Source organism: Lemur catta, chromosome 7, assembly GCF_020740605.2.
Source record: "Lemur catta isolate mLemCat1 chromosome 7, mLemCat1.pri, whole genome shotgun sequence".
NCBI lineage: Eukaryota > Metazoa > Chordata > Mammalia > Primates > Lemuridae > Lemur > Lemur catta.
In genome coordinates this window covers 21,558,233-21,576,627 of record NC_059134.1, presented here as the reverse complement: position 1 = coordinate 21,576,627, position 18,395 = coordinate 21,558,233, and the positions used below count along the sequence as shown (strand labels likewise).

Genomic DNA, 18,395 nt, shown 5'->3' with positions numbered 1-18,395 from the left:
TGTTGTAGTTGGAAAAAAAAAGTTGTCATGTTATAGTTTTGAATTATTTTCTATTAAATAAAATTCTGAAATTTAGAGATTGCATCCTTTTCTAAAGGCGAATAGTAAAAAAGATTGTCAGCTGAGGGGCCATGTAGGTAAGTTAAAAATCCAGCAGTGCTGTCCAACACAAACTTCTGTAATAAAGGAAATGTTCAGTATCTGTACTTTCAACACAGTAGCAAGTCACTACAGGTGGCTAATAGAGCACGTGAAATGTGGCTGTGACTGAAGAACTAAACTTTTCACTTTATTTCATTTTAACTAATTTAAATTACTACAATGTGGTAATTGTATCAAATAATACACAAACTGAGAGGTTACCTGAAGAAGGGAAGAATAAAATTTCACTTCTATACCATGTTTGACAGCTTACAAAGTACTCATTCATACATTATCTCAATCTTCCTAACAACCTTATGAGGTATGAATATCCCTATTTTGTTTTTTTTTGAGACAGAGTCTTACTCTGTTGCCCAGGCTAGAGTGAGTGCTGTGGCGTCAGCCTAGCTCACAGCATGCTCAAACTCCTGGGCTCAAGCGATCCTACTGCCTCAGCCTCCCAAGTAGCTGGGACTACAGGCATGCGCCACCATGCCTGGCTAATTTTTTCTATATATATTTTTAGTTGGCCAGATAATTTCTTTCTATTTTTAGTAGAGACGGGATCTCGCTCTTGCTCAGGCTAGTCTTGAACTCCTGACCTCGAGCGATCCACTCGCCTCGGCCTCCCAGAGTGCTAGGATTTACAGGCATGAGCCACCACGCCCGGGCTATCCCTATTTTATTGTTAGAAAATTAAACCTCAGAGGAGTCTAAACTGAAGGGTCCTTTGGCTACTAAGAAATAGTTTATTCTTAAACTTAGGACATTTAGAGGATCATTAAAACAAAACAAAATCGAAGAAATACTTGGAAAAAGATTTTTTGTTACATCTGTGCAAGTCTTAGTTTTACACTTACCTGCCTCATTTTAGCATGAATATAGAAGCAAGAATAACCCAGTTGAGAGATCTTCTTGGCTAGCAATTCAACTCGCTGAGAGGAGTTACAGAAAATGATTGACTGGTTTATTTGAAGCTGAGCATAGAAAAAATAGGAATGAGAAGGAAAAACAAAAACCTTCATTTAGTTTGCCAAATCTTAAAAATACTGACTAGCAAACAAGAAATGTTAATGTGGCCTAAAACTCAGAATCTCATAATACAAGAGAGATAGAATGTTGTAAATATTTTTCTTATTAGTTGCAAATAATAATTTATAAGTTTTACTGTAGAAAAGTATATTTCATAAGGGCCACATAATTGCAACGAGCAAAGTACAGTTGATTCTAATTATTCAAAGTAGTTACGGTCTACAAAGTCACTGTAAATACCAAACTAGCAAATACAGAACAATTGCTGCTAGGGGAAATACAGGGATAGGCTCCTAATTAGCCTCTGATCACAACTTTTTTTGTCAACAGATCAATACACAACTCTGTTTTACATGTTTCAGCTCAAGAACACCTTATTTAATATACTCAGACTCAACACCACTATAACCCATGCCTGCATGAAGCCTATGTAACACACATTCTCTCTGCAAGGCACATCAGCATTCCTGTGCATAGGAACATCAGGCAGCATGTCAATCAGCACCATGTGTAGGGGCCATTTACAGCGAAATCATCAACAAAAAGCACACAAACTTGAAAAACATGGCACAGACTGTGAAAAGGACATTTGTTCACAGTATGAGAGCTAAAACAATAAGGCACAGTGCTGTGTTCTTCGACCTCAACTGGGAAATGTGCATGTCAAGTGACTCAATTCTTTAACACAAGTCAAATGTCCACATATGGCTATGAAACTACTTAGAGTATTGATTTCTGGATTATAAATAAATTCTAGTGACTAGGCAAATTCACAAATACAGAATCTGTGAATAATGAGGATCAACTGTAATTAAGGTCAAAGTATTTCAGAAAAGTTAAAAGTGCCTGTTATTTGTCAACTATATGATATTAACTCCAGATAAACAACTCAAACTGCCTTTTAGGAAACACTAAGAATTGCTTGCTTGCTTGCTTTTTTTTTGAGACAGAGTCTCGCTCTGTTGCCGGGGTTAAAGTGTCATGGCATCAGCCTAGCTCACAGCAACTTCAAACTCCTAGGTTTAAGCAATCCTTCTGCCTCAGCCTCCCAAGTAGCTGGGACTACAGGCATGTGCCACCATGCCCAGCTAATTTTTTTCTATATATATTTTTAGCTGTCCAGATCATTTCTTTTTATTTTTAGTAGAGACAGGGTCTCGCTCTTGCTCAGGGTGGTCACGAGCTCCTGACCTTGAGCGATCCTCCCGCCTTGGCCTCCCAGAGTGCTAGGATTACAGGCATAAGCCACCACGCCCGGCCAAGAATTTCTTTCCTTTCTTTTTTTTTTTTACAGTGAAAATGGTGTGGAAATTGATGAAAATAGTCTGTTTTACTGGGATTAAGTAATGGACGATACTTAGCAGCAGAAGCCTTCTGCTACTTACCCTGGAGAAAAGCGTGTTGAGGCAGTGTACTTTTTGGCGCTCAGTTACATATGCGTAGTACTGGGTTACTCCCTTCAGAGTTAGTTCCTCCATCAGGTTAATCTCATAAGGTTTCTGCAAATGGGAATTCTGAGAAAAAAGAATAGAATCCTATACTTGTATGAAAGCAGTATTTTATCTCTTGAACTCGAAATATATCCTATACATTTCTGTCTGACAAAACACTTGCTTATAAGAGAAGTATCTCTCTTCAAAACAAAACATATGATCTGTCATGATAGAAATCAATTACCCTAATGTTTCAGATTCAGAAATACAGCTATTAATAATTTACTACTACAGGCTGAGTATCCCTTATCCGAAATCCTTGGGACCAGAAGAAGTCTTTCAGGTTTTGGAATATTTGCATTCATTATATTTGCTCCCATGAACATTTCTTTCTTTTAAGCATCACATTGGTGCACTAAAGTTTCGAATGTTGGAGAATGTCTGATTTCACATTAGGGATACTCAACCTGCATTTTGCATATAGAATGATGCTATAATTTACCTAAGCATCAATGGCTATGTCATCCTGACACCAAAAATAAGTGAAAAATGAGGAATTTAATCATATTACTATTACAGTTAAAAAAAAAAACAGTTAATTTACTGACAACAAATCTTGGTCAGCTGAAGAAAAAGCCAAAAACTTTAAATAATTAGAATAAAACAGATTCACTGACAATAAGATGTCATTATAGATAAAAGCACACTCATAGGCAAATGGATAATATTGATTCCAAGTACAGATTTATACTCACCATGAACTTCTGTACACTAAGAGGGAAAGTAGCAGAATATAGTAAAATCTGCCTGTTTTTAGGTAGCGTGAGAATAATATCCTCCATTATCTGCACAAAATCCTGTGATAGCAACTTATCTGCCTGTAGTACAAAGAGAAGACAACTTTAAAAACGATGCCTAAGGTCTTTGGGTTAACATATGGTCAAAGAATAGGTATAATCTAATAAGAGCATCCACAGAATTCTCCTGGCTGTAAACAGTAAATTCTCTCCAACACTGCATAGAGTCCAATGGTACCAAGATAAATTCCCAGTGATTCAGAAGAGGAAAAAAAATCTATAATCTTCTAGGGAAAAAAAATCTATAATCTTCTAGGGAAAAAAAATTCTAGGCAGATAAAACCCCTGCTCCCATAACAGAATTTTAATGTGATTCCCATTAAACAGGTTAAGTATGGTATAGGAGTTAAAAGTTCTGGAGTTAAACTAAATGGGTTGAAATCTTATCTCCTTCATTTATCAGCTGTATTCAGCTGTTACTTACATACTGTAGCAACTACTTTATTAGATAACTACCTTAAAAGGTTACTGTAAAACTTAAATGAAAAAACACATAAACCACTTAGTGCTGGCACAGTGATTGACTGATTGATTCATTCATTTTTAGAGACAGGGTCTCACTCTGTCACCCAGGCTGGCATGCAGTGACCTAATCATAGCTCACTGCAATCTCAAACTCCTGGGCTCAAGCGATCCTGTCCACTTCATCTCCCAATGAGCTAGCACTACAGGCATGTACTAGCACGCCCAACTCTTTTTTAAAATTTTTCGTACAGCTGGAATCTCATTTTGTTGCCCAGGCTGGTCTCAAATTCCTACCATCAAGCAATCCTCCCACCCTGGCTTCCTAAAATGCTGGGATTACAGGCGTGAGCGACCATGCCCAAACTCACACCATGATTAATAAATGTTATCTCTCATTACTCAAAGATAAAAGCTTGATTTGAATTAGACCACGATCAACGAACTAGTTATCTAAAAACACAAACCAAATAGGAAAGGAACTTTTATGTCAAAATATTAATAATACTGATGTTCCTTAACTTATGAGATTCTGTCCTGATAAAATACATCAAGAGTTAATATAAAAAAGTGCATTTAATACAACTAACCTACCAAACATCATAGCTTAGCTTAGCCTACCTTGAACATGCTCACAAACTTATACTAGCTTATGGTTTGGCAAAATCATCTAACATAGTACACTGTAAGGTATCAGTTGTTTACTCTCATGATCCTGTGGCTGACTGGGAGCTGTGGTTTGCTGCCACTGCCTAGCATCATGAGACAGCCTACTGCTAGCCAGGGAAAATATCGAAATTAAAAATCTGAAGTAGTTTCTGCTGAATGCATATTACTTTCACATGATCGATTTTGTCAAAAAATCATTAATTGAACTATCTGAAGTCAGGGACCATCTGTACATGTACAAAACATTGCTAGATCCCAAGGATACAAAGTTCTTAAAAGGCATCTATAACCAAACTGGTGAGATAACACATGTAACGGAGACCAAAAACCAAACAATACAAAGCAGTATACACAAAATGATATCCTCCATTATCTGCACAAAATCTTGTGACAGCAACTTATCTGCCTGCAGTACAAAGAGAAGACAACTTTAAAAACAATGCCTAAGGCCTTTGGGTTAATATATGGTTAAAGAATAGGTATAATTTAACAAGAGCATCCATGGAATCTATCCATATATCCATACAGAAACATCATATGTTTTGTAAAATGTATCACTGAAAAGAGACTTAGAATGAACTTAGCTTTGAGTTTATTCAGTAACTCCTCTCCTTGAAAAAATAAAAATAAAACCTAAACTATCTAGCATCCCCAAGAAAAAGACACAAGGCTGAACTCTTATGAGTATCATCTACTGCCTCTGAGGGGTAAAACATGTTTTACAAGCAAATTAATTTAAACTGACTCATTATATGTTTATTACAAGGTCATAAATACAAAAAGCTTTTGTTTTGTTCACTGGCAATTATAAGCAAAGCACAGTAAGTATAGAACAGTATAATGAAGACACATTACCTCATCCAATACTATCATCTGGACATGATCAACTTTTGCTACTCCTTTCTTAATAAGATCCAGGATTCTCCCAGGGGTAGCGATCACCACGTGAACTATGTAAGATTTAGAAAACATATTCTCATTAATTTTAACTTGGGCAAAAAGGATATTGTAAAGGCTTATCATATACAGTCAGGCACCAATTAATGACAGGGGTCCATTCTGAGAAATGCATCGTTAGGAAACATAAAGTATACTTATATAAACCTAGACTGTACAGCCTATTCCATCATATAGCTTCATTATAATCTATACATGGTCCATTGTTCACCCAAAAGTCATTATGCAGTACATGACCATTTATCTTTTATCAGAAACACAGTTGTAGACGTAGAAATAATACAAAAAGATACAAAATGTGTTTTAGGATAGAGACTTCCATTTTGCCTCAGGATGGCAAGAGAATATTCATTTGTTTCACTTCTGCACTGGGTGGGCTACAGCTTCCCAAATCACCTGCTCCAAACAGGAGGCATACTTTCTTGTCTTAGGACAATGTCCAATGAATAACAGAAGGCCTACCAGGCTTCTGACATAGCAGGTCTAATCTAGAGCCATGGTCTTCAAAAAACTGTTATAAGGATCGAACAAGATAATCACTGTCAAAAACTATGCAGTATAAAGAATGTATCACTTAATCACATGATAATTATATATAAAATTCTGACTAAAATCTATACATAATTTTACATAAATAATCTCATTCTTCCTGTTATCTTTTTTCACTCAGTAATGTATCATGGAAATCTCTTCATAAAAATGAATATAGATCAGCTTCACTCTTTAACAGCTATATGGAATTCCATTCAGACTATACCCCAGTGTATTTAGCCAATCTCCTCTGACATTTAGTTGGTCCAATTTTTCAGTAATACAAACCACCCCATAGTACTTAACCTTAAACATACATCCTTGCATTTTTCCAATTATTTCTTCAGGAAAGATTCTTGAAAACATACATTTATAATTTTAAAATATATTACCAAATTTTCCACAATAGCGATTGTATCAATTTGCACCCCCATAATGCAATCCAGCCTATTTCTCACATTGACTACTAATATTTAGCATTACCAATTAAACAGGTACAATTAATATTAACTTGCTATTTTCATTTATAGTTTTAAAAATTACTAATAAACTTGAATATCTTTTTCAATTACTATAAATTTGTCTTTTTAAAAATGGTCATTTCCTTTATTCATTTTTTTACTGCAGTGTTTCTACTCCTTAATTCTTAAAAAAAAGAATTTTTAATAATTTACTGGAAGAAATAAACCGTGACTATAATTACAGAGAGCTATTACCTTATATTAATCATTACCTACCTGTGTCATCAAGCCTCATTATGTCATCTCGTAAATTGGTTCCTCCTGTGGTTGCCATCACTTTGGCCCCTCCCATGTGTTTGCTGACCTGGATGCAAATTTGACTGACCTGTAGAGCAAGTTCTCTAGTGGGAACAATCACCATTGCTGGAAAACATCAAGGAACAGAGAAAGTAGCAAGGTGGGCAGGGAGAGAGAAAAGAATATTTATATTTAAAGAATTTAAGAAACTACAGATATACTGCCTTTATAATCTAGATACTAAGATGTACTAAAAAGTTGCATCATTACAGGCCTGATACTATAAAAAAGTCAAATGAATAAAACTTTTAAAAGAGAACCTAGTATAGTGTTCCAGAATTAGACTTTTGCCTAGCAATACTACTATATCAATACTGAATCCTTCTTAATTACAAACCTTTAAAGGGTTGAGTTGGCAACCATTAGCTCAAAGTTTATTAACTTAATATTTCTTTTCTTTCCTTTTTTTTTTTAAATTTTTGAGGCAGGGTCTTGCTCTGTCATCTGGGCTAGAGAGCAGTGGCACGATCATATCTCACTGCAACCTCAAACTTTTGGGCTCAAAGGATCCTCCTGCCTCAGCTTCCCGAGTAGCTGAGACTAACAGGTGTCCAGCTAATTTTATCTATTTTTGGTAGAGATCAGGGTCTTATTCTTGCTCAGGCTGGTCTCAAACTCCTGGCCTCAAGGGATCCTTCTGCCACGGCCCCTCAGAGTGCTAGGATTATAGGTGTAAAGCCACTGTGCCTGACCTTAACTTAACATTTCTGAGAGTCCTAACTACATCTGACAGATTCACTCGTCTAAACACCCTAGTATGAAACTCCTGGTACCCAGGTTCATTATGCAGAAGTAGAGAGAAACAATAATTATAGATCAAGGAAAGCTAAAAAGTTATAAAACCTTTAGAGGTAAAATGTTAATTCTATCATCTTATCCTGTGTACAACTATGGAAATGTTTCTTCCCTACCACCTAAGCTCTTAAAATCCCAAAACCATAAGCTTTTAAACAAAAGTTTATGTTTCTACAAGGAATTCTGCTGACACACATCTGCCAAAAGAAACAATTCAGTTCTATAGTTTATAAGAAGCAATGTCAACTAATTTATCCTCTCATAGATTTAGTTTTCCCATCATTAGAGCGATAATACTTACTTTGCCTATCTCACTGGAATGTTTCCAAAACAGTATCATTTAAAAGTACTTTGAAAACTAGAAATTGCTTTAAAAAGTTGGGAATCATTTTTACAAGACAATTAGACCAAAAACTATATAAGGAACAGGATTGGGGGTCGGGGGAAGAAATCCAAAGGAAAGAATTACGCCAAAAACTATGAAAAGACAGAGAATAAAGAATTCCAGATTATGTAAATTATGACTAAAAAAAAAAAAAAAGACAGGAATATCCTCTACATAGTTCCATGGTTTAAAAGGCCATTCTTAGTTTAAAAACAAACACAAACTTTTCTCCAACTAACCTTGTATATTGTCCTTCTTCAGGTCTAGCCGTTCAAGTAAGGGAATGAGGTAGGCACCGCTCTTGCCTGTTCCATTTTTTGCTCTAGCTAAGATATCCCTACCAGATAAAGCAATGGGAATGCTTTCCTCCTAAAAGAGACAAGATAATGCAAAATACTTGTGAATAAAAACAATACACAAGAAATTCTGCTCTAAAATACACTGAAGGATACCTCTTTTGGCATTGCTTTGAAGTGTCCTACATTTGCATTTTACATGAATAACAGAGACCCAGGTAAATTGAATTAGCAGAACCAGTCAACATCATCATCATTACAAACCAGTACTTATCAGAACTGTATAAAATCAGAAAAAACAGTACAAACAATTCTCAGGAAAGACTATATATGGTATTTTCCTACCAGGAGCTGGGTGTAATAAGGTAGGGATCCATCTCTCAATAATTCATAATCACAACTTAAAAACTGCACTCTTTGCAATATTATGCAACCATCAGTAAGAAGGCTATGGAGACAATGGGAGATTTAAATGTGTGTGGCATATTAAACTTAAAAAGCTCAATACAAACATTATATTCACCACAAAATTTTGGGGGTGGGAAAGCATATGAAAAACCCACAATAAAGCAAAATGGTAACAATGGGGGAAAAAAAGACTATATATGGTGTTTTGAATCTAGTAAACCATTTGGTAAAAAACTATAGCTTGGACACCTTATCCTTGCACAAAACGGGAATAGGCTGGGAACTTTTAACCTCAGGTCCTATACAGCATTTATTTATATATTACATCAACTTCCAATATCTGTGTCTCACAGCCTACTTCTCTATCTTGAGGTATGCTCTAGTAGAGGGTTAATTCTATTTCAGTTATCTCAATCTATGCTCATATCACTGAGGGTGACTTTTTTAGTAGAGACGGGGTCTCGCTCTTGCTCAGGCTGGTCTCAAACTCCTGAGCTAAAGCAATCCTCCCGCCTCAGCCTCCCAGAGTGCTAAGATTACAGATGTGAGCCACCACGCCTGGCCGATAACATTTCTTATTAACTTAAATTTCCCAGATGATGGCAAAGGATTTCCATAAGTTACTTAAAATTAAATACACATATACAGGGAAAAATTAAAATAACAGGTACAAACAAGGAGAAAGCAGAACACATAGACAATGCTTAGCTAAAAAATCTCTACTGCTACAAATAACAGTAAAATGTGGTCCCACAGACACTCTAGTCACTGAATGGGCTCTTAGCTTGACAAAGGTATCAGAATACAATGTACGTTTGGAAAATATTTCATGTGAAAAGAACTGAGGTTCCAAACCTCTGAAAATTGTTTTTTAAAAAAGTCTCTATAAATCTCTACTTGAAGGCAAGTATTAAGAAAAAAAAAACATTCTGCCTAAATTTAACTTTATAGGACAGCTAGCTAGGCAGTATTTGCCTCTCACTTCTAACTCTAAAATCTAATATACTGATCCAATGACATCATTTACATTTCAGATACAAAAAGTAACTATCAGACTCTAAGTGGTTCAAGTTTTACAAATTAGCTCCAAATAGAAAATAGCAGTTCAAATTCAGACTTCTATTAAAGGACAAACAGATCTGCCGGTGTTAGGGTAAATTATTAGGCACTAACCCAAACGAGTAATTTTGAAAGCACATGCTCGTCATAAAAGACTAGAAAAGACAATGTCAACAGCTTAGTATAAGCAGCAATGGCAGCAACTTACATCAGATGTATTTAGGCCCGGAAACTACTCTTCACAGATTTTGGAAAAAGAAACCCATTTTTCCACGTAAGGCCTTCTCCTTCTTGTCTTAAAAACTAAAAGCATTTAGGATTTTCCTTTTTAGATGAAAATGCTTTGGAATGTTATAGAAATGTTCATATATTGTTTCAAGGCCTTTACCAAATAAATTCCCATAAGTAATAAGGTTTTTGTATTATAAAAGTTTATGTTCTTAATTTGTGATTCCCATGCAATGAGAACAAAGTTAACCATAATTACATGAAAGAACTAAGCACATTTCTGCTCCCAGAGAAGTATTATCATTCCCTGTCACAAAAGAAGAGAAAAACAGATTTAGGGTCTTATTTCCCATGGTTTTACTTATGGTGGGTAAATTCTAAAGAAAGACTAAAAGGACGAGGAGTGTGATGTAGACATGAAACTAGCAGTCAAATACCTAGCAAAGAGTTTATTTCACTACTTACTTAAAAGACTCAGAAAAGAAATCAAAGAATTTAGAACCTAGTTCTTGGTTCTAGAGCTTTGAATTTTAAATGGAAATCAACATATCATTTCTTTAATAAAAGGCCAAATATAATTCAGTAACATACACCTAATACATTTTACATATCTAAATTCAAAAGGTGACTGTCCACCTGTAAAGGTTATTTTAAAAACGTTAGAAATACTTTTAAAAGGCTAGTTTTTCTATAAAATCTTCCATATAATTTATACTAAAAGGAAAGACTTCCTTCCAACTTCAAAACTATAGAACGCTTCATTAATCGTTATGCAAATTAAAGCATATGCCCTAGAGATGTTAGATTGGTACTGTATTTGTGAAAAGAACTTACTGAATGGTTCAGTTTGCTACTTAAAAACACTACATCCTCTTATCACGTGGCAAAATATTACCATGCCACTGTAAAACAGAATTCTCATACTAATAGTTGTTGAGAAAAGAACCAGAATCTTTAGTCTTAAAAATAAGAGCCATTTTAACAAGCTTTCTTAAAAGCTAAAATTGCTATTCACTGAATAGCACTACACGTGTCCTGTTGACACCGACAAAATAGTGAGGAAAGTCCATTCATCTGTGTGATCTGGACATTAAAACACAATTATACAATAAATGGCTGAAAATGTTCAACTAGTTTTTCAATTGTTAAAAACAGATGATATGCAATTTTTAATTTCTAAAACTGAAAAATTAGAAAAATAAATTAGGAAACATTCACAATCACTGACATAATTTGCTCCTTCTATACCTGGGCTAATGACCAAAAGAAGTATCTCTAGCACTTTAACACTCTTACTGTATCAATAAGTAATAGGCAACATTGACTTCCATTTCCCACCATGACACACTTTCTACCTAGAACCCCAATCACAGGGGTAAATAGGTTCCATGTGATCATAATAACATAGCTGCCAGAATAACTGTGAAAATGGTCCAGTGACAATATCATTATCTTGTTCTTACAGCTAGCATTAAACAGTCTGCTTATTACGATAAAACAGCCAAAGAAGAAAACCTTGGCTTTAACCCTTTGATGTAAATCTCTTCCTTCCTACTTTAAGTCAACTCTGTTAATCTTCAGTTGTTCCAGAAGCTCCCATTACTCTCTCATACCTCAGGTTTTCTCTTCTGTGGTGCCAGTAGCCTGGTTTTTAACAGACTATTTGCTAATTACTTAGTTTTGTAGCAATTAAAAAAGGTAAGATAGGTGGTATTATCTATCTAACTGCATCAGGTACCTTAAAGTATAAAATTTTTGAATGAAGTGAGGCAAGGCGGAATTAAATTGAGGGCATCTGCATTCCCATTTTTAGTTCGACTTTTGACTGATTTGGATTAAGGCCACTGACTTCTATTCCTTTGCCCTCTTTGACAGGTACTATACCCTACAAAAACTGTTTAAGGATAAAACTTAAAGTACATATGGATAGTCTGTAAGTTAAGATACATTTATATATTGTCGCATATTATGGCTATGATGATTAGCAATCAGAGAATTCAACATATCCATTCTACTGGGCACAGTATCCAGACATAGAACTAGTCACAAATCTACACCAATGGAAGATGTGTGGGAGCAATCTGTAATGAGTATATCTGGTGCTAGCCTCTCAATGTAAAACCTCTTTTGAGAGCATATAATTTTAAGTGCCTAATTCTCCAACAATGTTACAGCCAAACTGTGACTAAATTCCATCTCTCTCTCTCTTTTTTTAAGAGACAAGGTCTCACTCTGTCGCCCAGGGTTGAGTGCAGTGGCACAATCATAGCTCACTGCAGCCTCAAATTCCTGGCTCACGCAAGCTTCCTGCCTCAGCCTCCTGCCTCCTGCCTCACCATACTTGGCTAATTTTTTTGTTTTGTAGAGATGGGGTCTTGCTATGTTCAGGCTGGTCCTGAACTCCTGGCCTCAAGTGATCCTCCTACCTCAGCTCCCAAAGTGCTGGGATTACAGTCATGAGCCACCACGCCTAACTATAAATTCTATCTCTTAAAAAAGATTCAAATGCAGAAGACTCACTCATCAAGAAGGGTTTAATATTTGGAAAAAATTGCTCGGATAAAACTATAAAACCAAGCACTATAGAATAGATATATTTTGGAAAGGAGAAAGAGCAGATAAGAATGGAAAGGAGAGTAGAGGGCAGTGCACGAGAGGTTAAATTTTAGTAGGGAATTTGTAAATTTCTTTTTAGTAAAATACTATTTATGGTCTTACTCTGAATTATTCTAAGTGAAACATCATCTTGTGCTTTCTGTGGATCCTCAAAACAAAACAATAGGGAAGAAAAAGGCAATACAAATGGCAGTCTTAGGTATCTAAAACAGTAGTTTATATTTATACAATATGTTTATGTTGCTATCTCAAAATACTTTGGTTATACACTACATTTGATCTTCACAATAAAAATCCTGTGAGGGAGATTACTTTAGCTAGATGTCAGACTGGTGAAGTGGCTGAGAGTTAACTGCCTATATGCTACATCAACCCTGGCAGTGCAAGTAACAAAGTCAACTTTAAATTTTAATACAAAGTGAGAAATAGGAGTTAGCAAGTGTTCATTAATAATTAGTTCTGCCAAAATTAACTAATTTCGTTTTTAAATAAAACTACTATGTGAAATAACCTGTAACATTTACTGAGTGTTTATCATGTACTAGGCACTGTACTACATGTATGAATGAGCTCACTTAATCTTCACAACCCTATTATATACACTATTATTTGGTTGGTGCAAAAGTAACCATGGTTTTAGCATTGTTGAAATTTGCTGTTTGATATTGGAATACATTCTTAAATAAATGTGGTTATGTTACACATCATTTTAATGCACATTTCTTGCTTTATGTTTTTTTGCTAACGATTTATTACTTGCTGTTTATATTTATTGTAGACTATGGAAATGATGTTAGACAAAAAGCAAATTTAAGTGATTTTCTTATTCTGAGTTCAAAATGGGTCCACATTTGGCCCAGGAACTGCTAATGAACATCCAGTGCAGAGATGGTTCAAGAAGTTTTGCAAAGGAGACGAGAACTTTGAAGATGAGGAGTATAGCGGCAGGCCATCAGAAGTTGACAATAACCAATTGAGACCAATTGTCGAAGCTGATCCTCTTACAACTACATAAGAAGCCGCCGAAGAACTCAACATTGACCATTCTATGGTCCTTCAGCATTTGAAGCAAATTGCAAAGGTGAACAAAATTGGTAAGCAGGTGCCTCATGAGCTGACCAAAAATCAAAAAAATTGTCATTCTGAAGTGTCATCTTCTCTTCTTGTACGCAACAAGGAACCATTTCTCAATCAGATTGTGACATGCAGACAAAAAGTGGATTTCATCCGACAACCGGCGATGACCAGCTCAGTGGCTGGACCGAGAAGAAGCTCCAAAGCACTTCCCAAAGAAATATTTGCACCAAAAAAAGGTCACAGTCACTGTTTGATGGTCTGCTGCCGGTCTAATCCACTACAGCTTTCTGAATCCCTGCAAAACTATTCCATCTGAGAAGTACGCTCAGCAAATTGATGAGATGCACCGAAAACTGCAACACTTGCAGCCGGCATTGGTCAACAGAAAGGGCCCAATTCTCCACGACAATGCCCAACCACATGTTGCAAAACTAACACTTCAAAAGTTGAATGCATTGGGCTACGAAGTTTTGCCTTATCTGCCATATTCACCTGACCTCTCGCCAACTGACTACCACTTCTTCAAGCATCTCGAAAACTTTTTGCAGGGAAAACGTTTCCAAAACCAGCAGGACGCAGAAAATGCTTTCCAAGAATTCGTGGAATCCCAAAGCAGATTTTTATGCTACAAGAATAAACAAACTTATTTCTGTTGGCAAAAATGTGTTGATTATAATGGTTCCTATTTTGATTAATAAAGCTGTGTTTGAGCCTAGTTATAATAATTTAAAATTCATGGTCCAGGCTGGGTGTGGTGGCTCACACCTGTAATCCTCACACTCTGGGAGGCTGAGGTGGGAGGATCACTTGAGGTCAGGAGTTCAAGACCAGACTGAGCAAGAGCCAGACCCCATCTCTACTAAAAAAAAAAAAAAAAAAAGGAATAAGTTAACCGGACAACTAAAAATATATAGAAAAAGACAGCCAGGCATGGTGGCGCATGCCTGTAGTCTCAGCTACTTGGGAGGCTGAGGCAGCAGGATTGCTGGAGCCCAGGAGTTTGAGGTTGCTGTGAGCTAGGCTGATGCCATGGCACTCTAGCTTGGGCAACAGAGTGAGACTCTGTCTAAAAAAAAAAAAAAAAAAAAATTCATGGTCCAAAACCACAATTACTTTTGCATTAACCTAATACCTCAATTGTATAGGTCAGGAATCCAAGGCTTATAGAGATCCGAAATAACCAACTTATGAAGAAGTGGAGTTGGGATTCAACCTGAGCAGTTCCCTAGACCAAGTTTACCTATAGAGTAGGTTATCTTAATTTCATCAGACCATTCTAAATAAGCAGACACTGTGCTAGTTACTGGAGATAAAAGTTGAACGACAAAGTCCATACGGTAAAAGAGCTTTCGTTAATACTTCTTTACTCATGTAGATAAAATGGATTAACATGAACTACATCAAAGTAGATTCCTAGATATTTCTCATATTTATACCCAAACTGCCTATCTGATAATGCAAACCCTTGTCTTGATGCTTTCTCCAGCCAAAAGTATACTCTCACCTCTGGGCAATCAGTACCCCAGTTTTCTCTTCGTACAACACGGATCACTTCTTCCAGACTGTCCCATCTTCCCCAATGGCTACATACAAATGCCATCCACACTACAAAGGCATCCATCATAACGTATAGAAATTATTTGTACAATTACTGTCCTTTCCACCAAACTGTAGGACAGGACCCTTATCTGTCTTGTTCATTACAGAATCCCAGTGTCTATACTAGGTCACTCAATACATGTTTGCTCTATAAAAAAGTACTCAGTGATATCAGAATGTTTGTTTATACCATGGCTGGGATTCAACAGTTTCATCAACTTAAACAATTATCAAACTGGCATATGTATAACATGTGTTTATATATACATGTATATGTATGTATGCATGTATATGTGTACGTATCTATACATATGCATTTATTTCTTGCTCTTTCCACTGAAAGGGCCAGGGAGTGAAATAGCAAACTTAGTACCTAATGCCTGGGTTTTGGTCCCTAACACTACTCCCCACTAAAAGGAATCAGGGCCTCATTAAATTCCAAGGCTGGGGCAGGGTAGGTATAAGATAAGCCTGGTGAGTATGATTTGCACCGTCTAGGGAATGAACACGCTTGAAGCTCTGATTGGGGGTGGGGGGCAAGGGCAATATACATAATCTAAACTTTTGTACCCCCATAATATGCTGAAATAAATAAATAAATAAGTAAGTAAAGTTTTCCAATCTGGGGGGGAAAAAAAAAAAGATAAGCCTGGCATCATGTTATGCCAAAAAGTAAGAAAGTGCTCAAGAAAAATGAAGGGGACACATCACAAAAACACAGGAACCAGCTTGAAGGAGTTTACACTGACCAAACCTTGTATAATTTTAACACAACAAACACCATTAAAAAAAAAAAAGAAATTCATAAATCCACACTCAGATGAGAATAAGGAGGCTGTAAGGTTCTTCTTTATAAGGGCCAAATGAGGAGGGAGTGCTAGAGCTGGAAACTCATCATAATCCATCAGAGTAAAGATGAGAGCAAGCAAAAATCATCAATGGGTACTAACACTAGGGGAAAATTTTGATGAAGAGCAGGATATTTACATGGTCTTAAAATGCTCCCCAGACTGCTTATCAGTTTCAAGCGGAGGGAAAAAGCAGTTAATTAAACAGTAGAAAAATTAAACAACACCTTGACAGGGTAATCAAAATTAATAGCACCACTGAGGAATAGAGGACATTATATATACCTTCAAATGTGATACCCTGAGAAGGCCATAACATGACTTCTGCAGTATTCTGGCTCAGAAGCATAACTTGAGACTAAGTACTTGGGAAAGTCAGACAAACCCAAAATGAGAAATGTTCTATCAAAAAGAGGAGGAGCTGTATTTTTAATATGTCAATGTCATAAAAGAGAAAAAAAAGATTAGGGAAATGCTCATGATTGAAAGAGGTTCAAGAGACATAATAACCACGTGTAATACCTGACCCTAGACTGGATCCTGTATAGAAGGGGGAAAAAAACTGGCTCAAAGGCCATTTTTGGGTCAATTAATAATTAGAACGCAAATTACAGATGAGATAGAAATATTGTAACAATGCTAAATTGATTGAAGATAACTACTGTGGTTAAAGAACATCCCTATTCTTAGGAAATGCACACTGAAATATTTAGAGGTAAAAAGCCATGATTTTGTAATTTACCCATAAGAAGCTCAGAAAAATGTATACATGAGAGAGAAATGCTGGTTCACTATACCACCCCCACAGAGCAAAAAGGAAAGTATGTAATGTTTGACACATAAACTTATATATCTGATAAAACGGGTGAACATACCTGAATAGGAGATGGCTTTTCCCAGCCCATTTCAAAAATTCCCATCAGTAACTCCCGTTTCAAACAGTAATCTTCAAACTCATTTCCTTTTGTGGAGGTCACATCCTACTCAAACAAACCAAAGAAAAAATAAAAAAAAAAAAAAAAAAAAAAAAGCATGGTAGTTAGCATGCTCAATAAAATTTGTCTGAGAGACTTTAATTCTTTACCTACCCAATCTTAATATAAATATACGCAGATTGTTTTAATCTATATTTCAGCTTTCCCTGGAGAATAACCACTTTCCCTTCAACATACTACTCGCCACTAAAAGGAATCAGGGCTCATTAGATTTCAAGGCTGGGGCAGGGTAGCTGTAAGATAAGCCAGACGTCACGTTATGCCAAAAAGTAAGAAAGTGCTCAAGAAAAATGAAGAGGACACATCACAAAAACACAGGAACCAGCTTGAAGGAGTTTACACTGGCCAAGTATGGTACAATTTGAGCACAAGCCATTTTAAAAACTATGTTTTGGAGAAAGGCTACCCTGCTCACAGTCTTATAAGGTCTGGTGAAATACTGTTATTTCTACAAAAGTATCATGCCACAAATTGCAAATCATAAGATATAGAGTCAAACCCCAGCTCCACCATTCATTAGCTACAAATATCCTTGGCTAAATCATTATTTCTCAGGCTTAGCATTATTGCCATTTTGGGCCAGAAAATTAACCAAAATGTCTCTAGCTATTGCTAAATATCCCTGGAGGACAAAATCATCCCTGGTTGAGAACACTGGGCTGAGAAAACTTACTTCTCTGAACTTTCCTTTTCTCATCCACAAAATGGGGATAATATCTAGCTTGAATATCTACCTTACTGGCTTGCTGGGAGCAAAAGAAATTGAGAAAATGCCTTGAAAATCATTAAAGTATTCCATTTACACATTACTTAATATACGCACACTTATGATATATACCTCCACCAAAGAATGGAGGAAAATTCTGGCAATCTAAGATACCTGACCTACACAATTTCAATGATTTTAACTTAAGAGTAAACAGCCAGCCTGAGCAAGAGCGAGACCCCATCTCTACTAAAAATAGAAAGACATTATCTGGACAACTAAAAATACATAGAAAAAAATTAGCCGGGCATGGTGGCACATGCCTGTAGTCCCAGCTACTCAGGAGGCTGAGGCAGAAGGATTGCTTAAGCCCAGGAGTCTGAAGTTGCTGTGAGCTAGGCTGATGCCACGGCACTCTAGCCCAGGCAACAGAGCGAGACTCTGTCTCAAAAAAAAAGAAAAAAAGAGTAAAATAAGTAACTA

General features: G+C 36.2%; 1 protein-coding gene across 4 annotated transcripts in view; it reads right to left on the bottom strand.

Moving 5' to 3' along the window:
* Positions 1-18,395, bottom strand: part of DDX6 (DEAD-box helicase 6) — a 34,685-nt gene that overhangs the window by 8,288 nt on the left and 8,002 nt on the right. For all 4 annotated transcript variants that reach the window (XM_045556341.1, XM_045556338.1, XM_045556340.1 and 1 more), the window contains exons 4-10: positions 17,087-17,191; positions 8,320-8,449; positions 6,820-6,966; positions 5,450-5,544; positions 3,362-3,484; positions 2,559-2,687; positions 1,002-1,118 (exon numbers count right to left, since the gene is read on the bottom strand). In XM_045556341.1, coding sequence (XP_045412297.1) covers positions 1,002-1,118; positions 2,559-2,687; positions 3,362-3,484; positions 5,450-5,544; positions 6,820-6,966; positions 8,320-8,449; positions 17,087-17,191 — 846 coding nt within the window. The remainder of the gene's footprint in view (positions 1-1,001; positions 1,119-2,558; positions 2,688-3,361; positions 3,485-5,449; positions 5,545-6,819; positions 6,967-8,319; positions 8,450-17,086; positions 17,192-18,395) is intronic.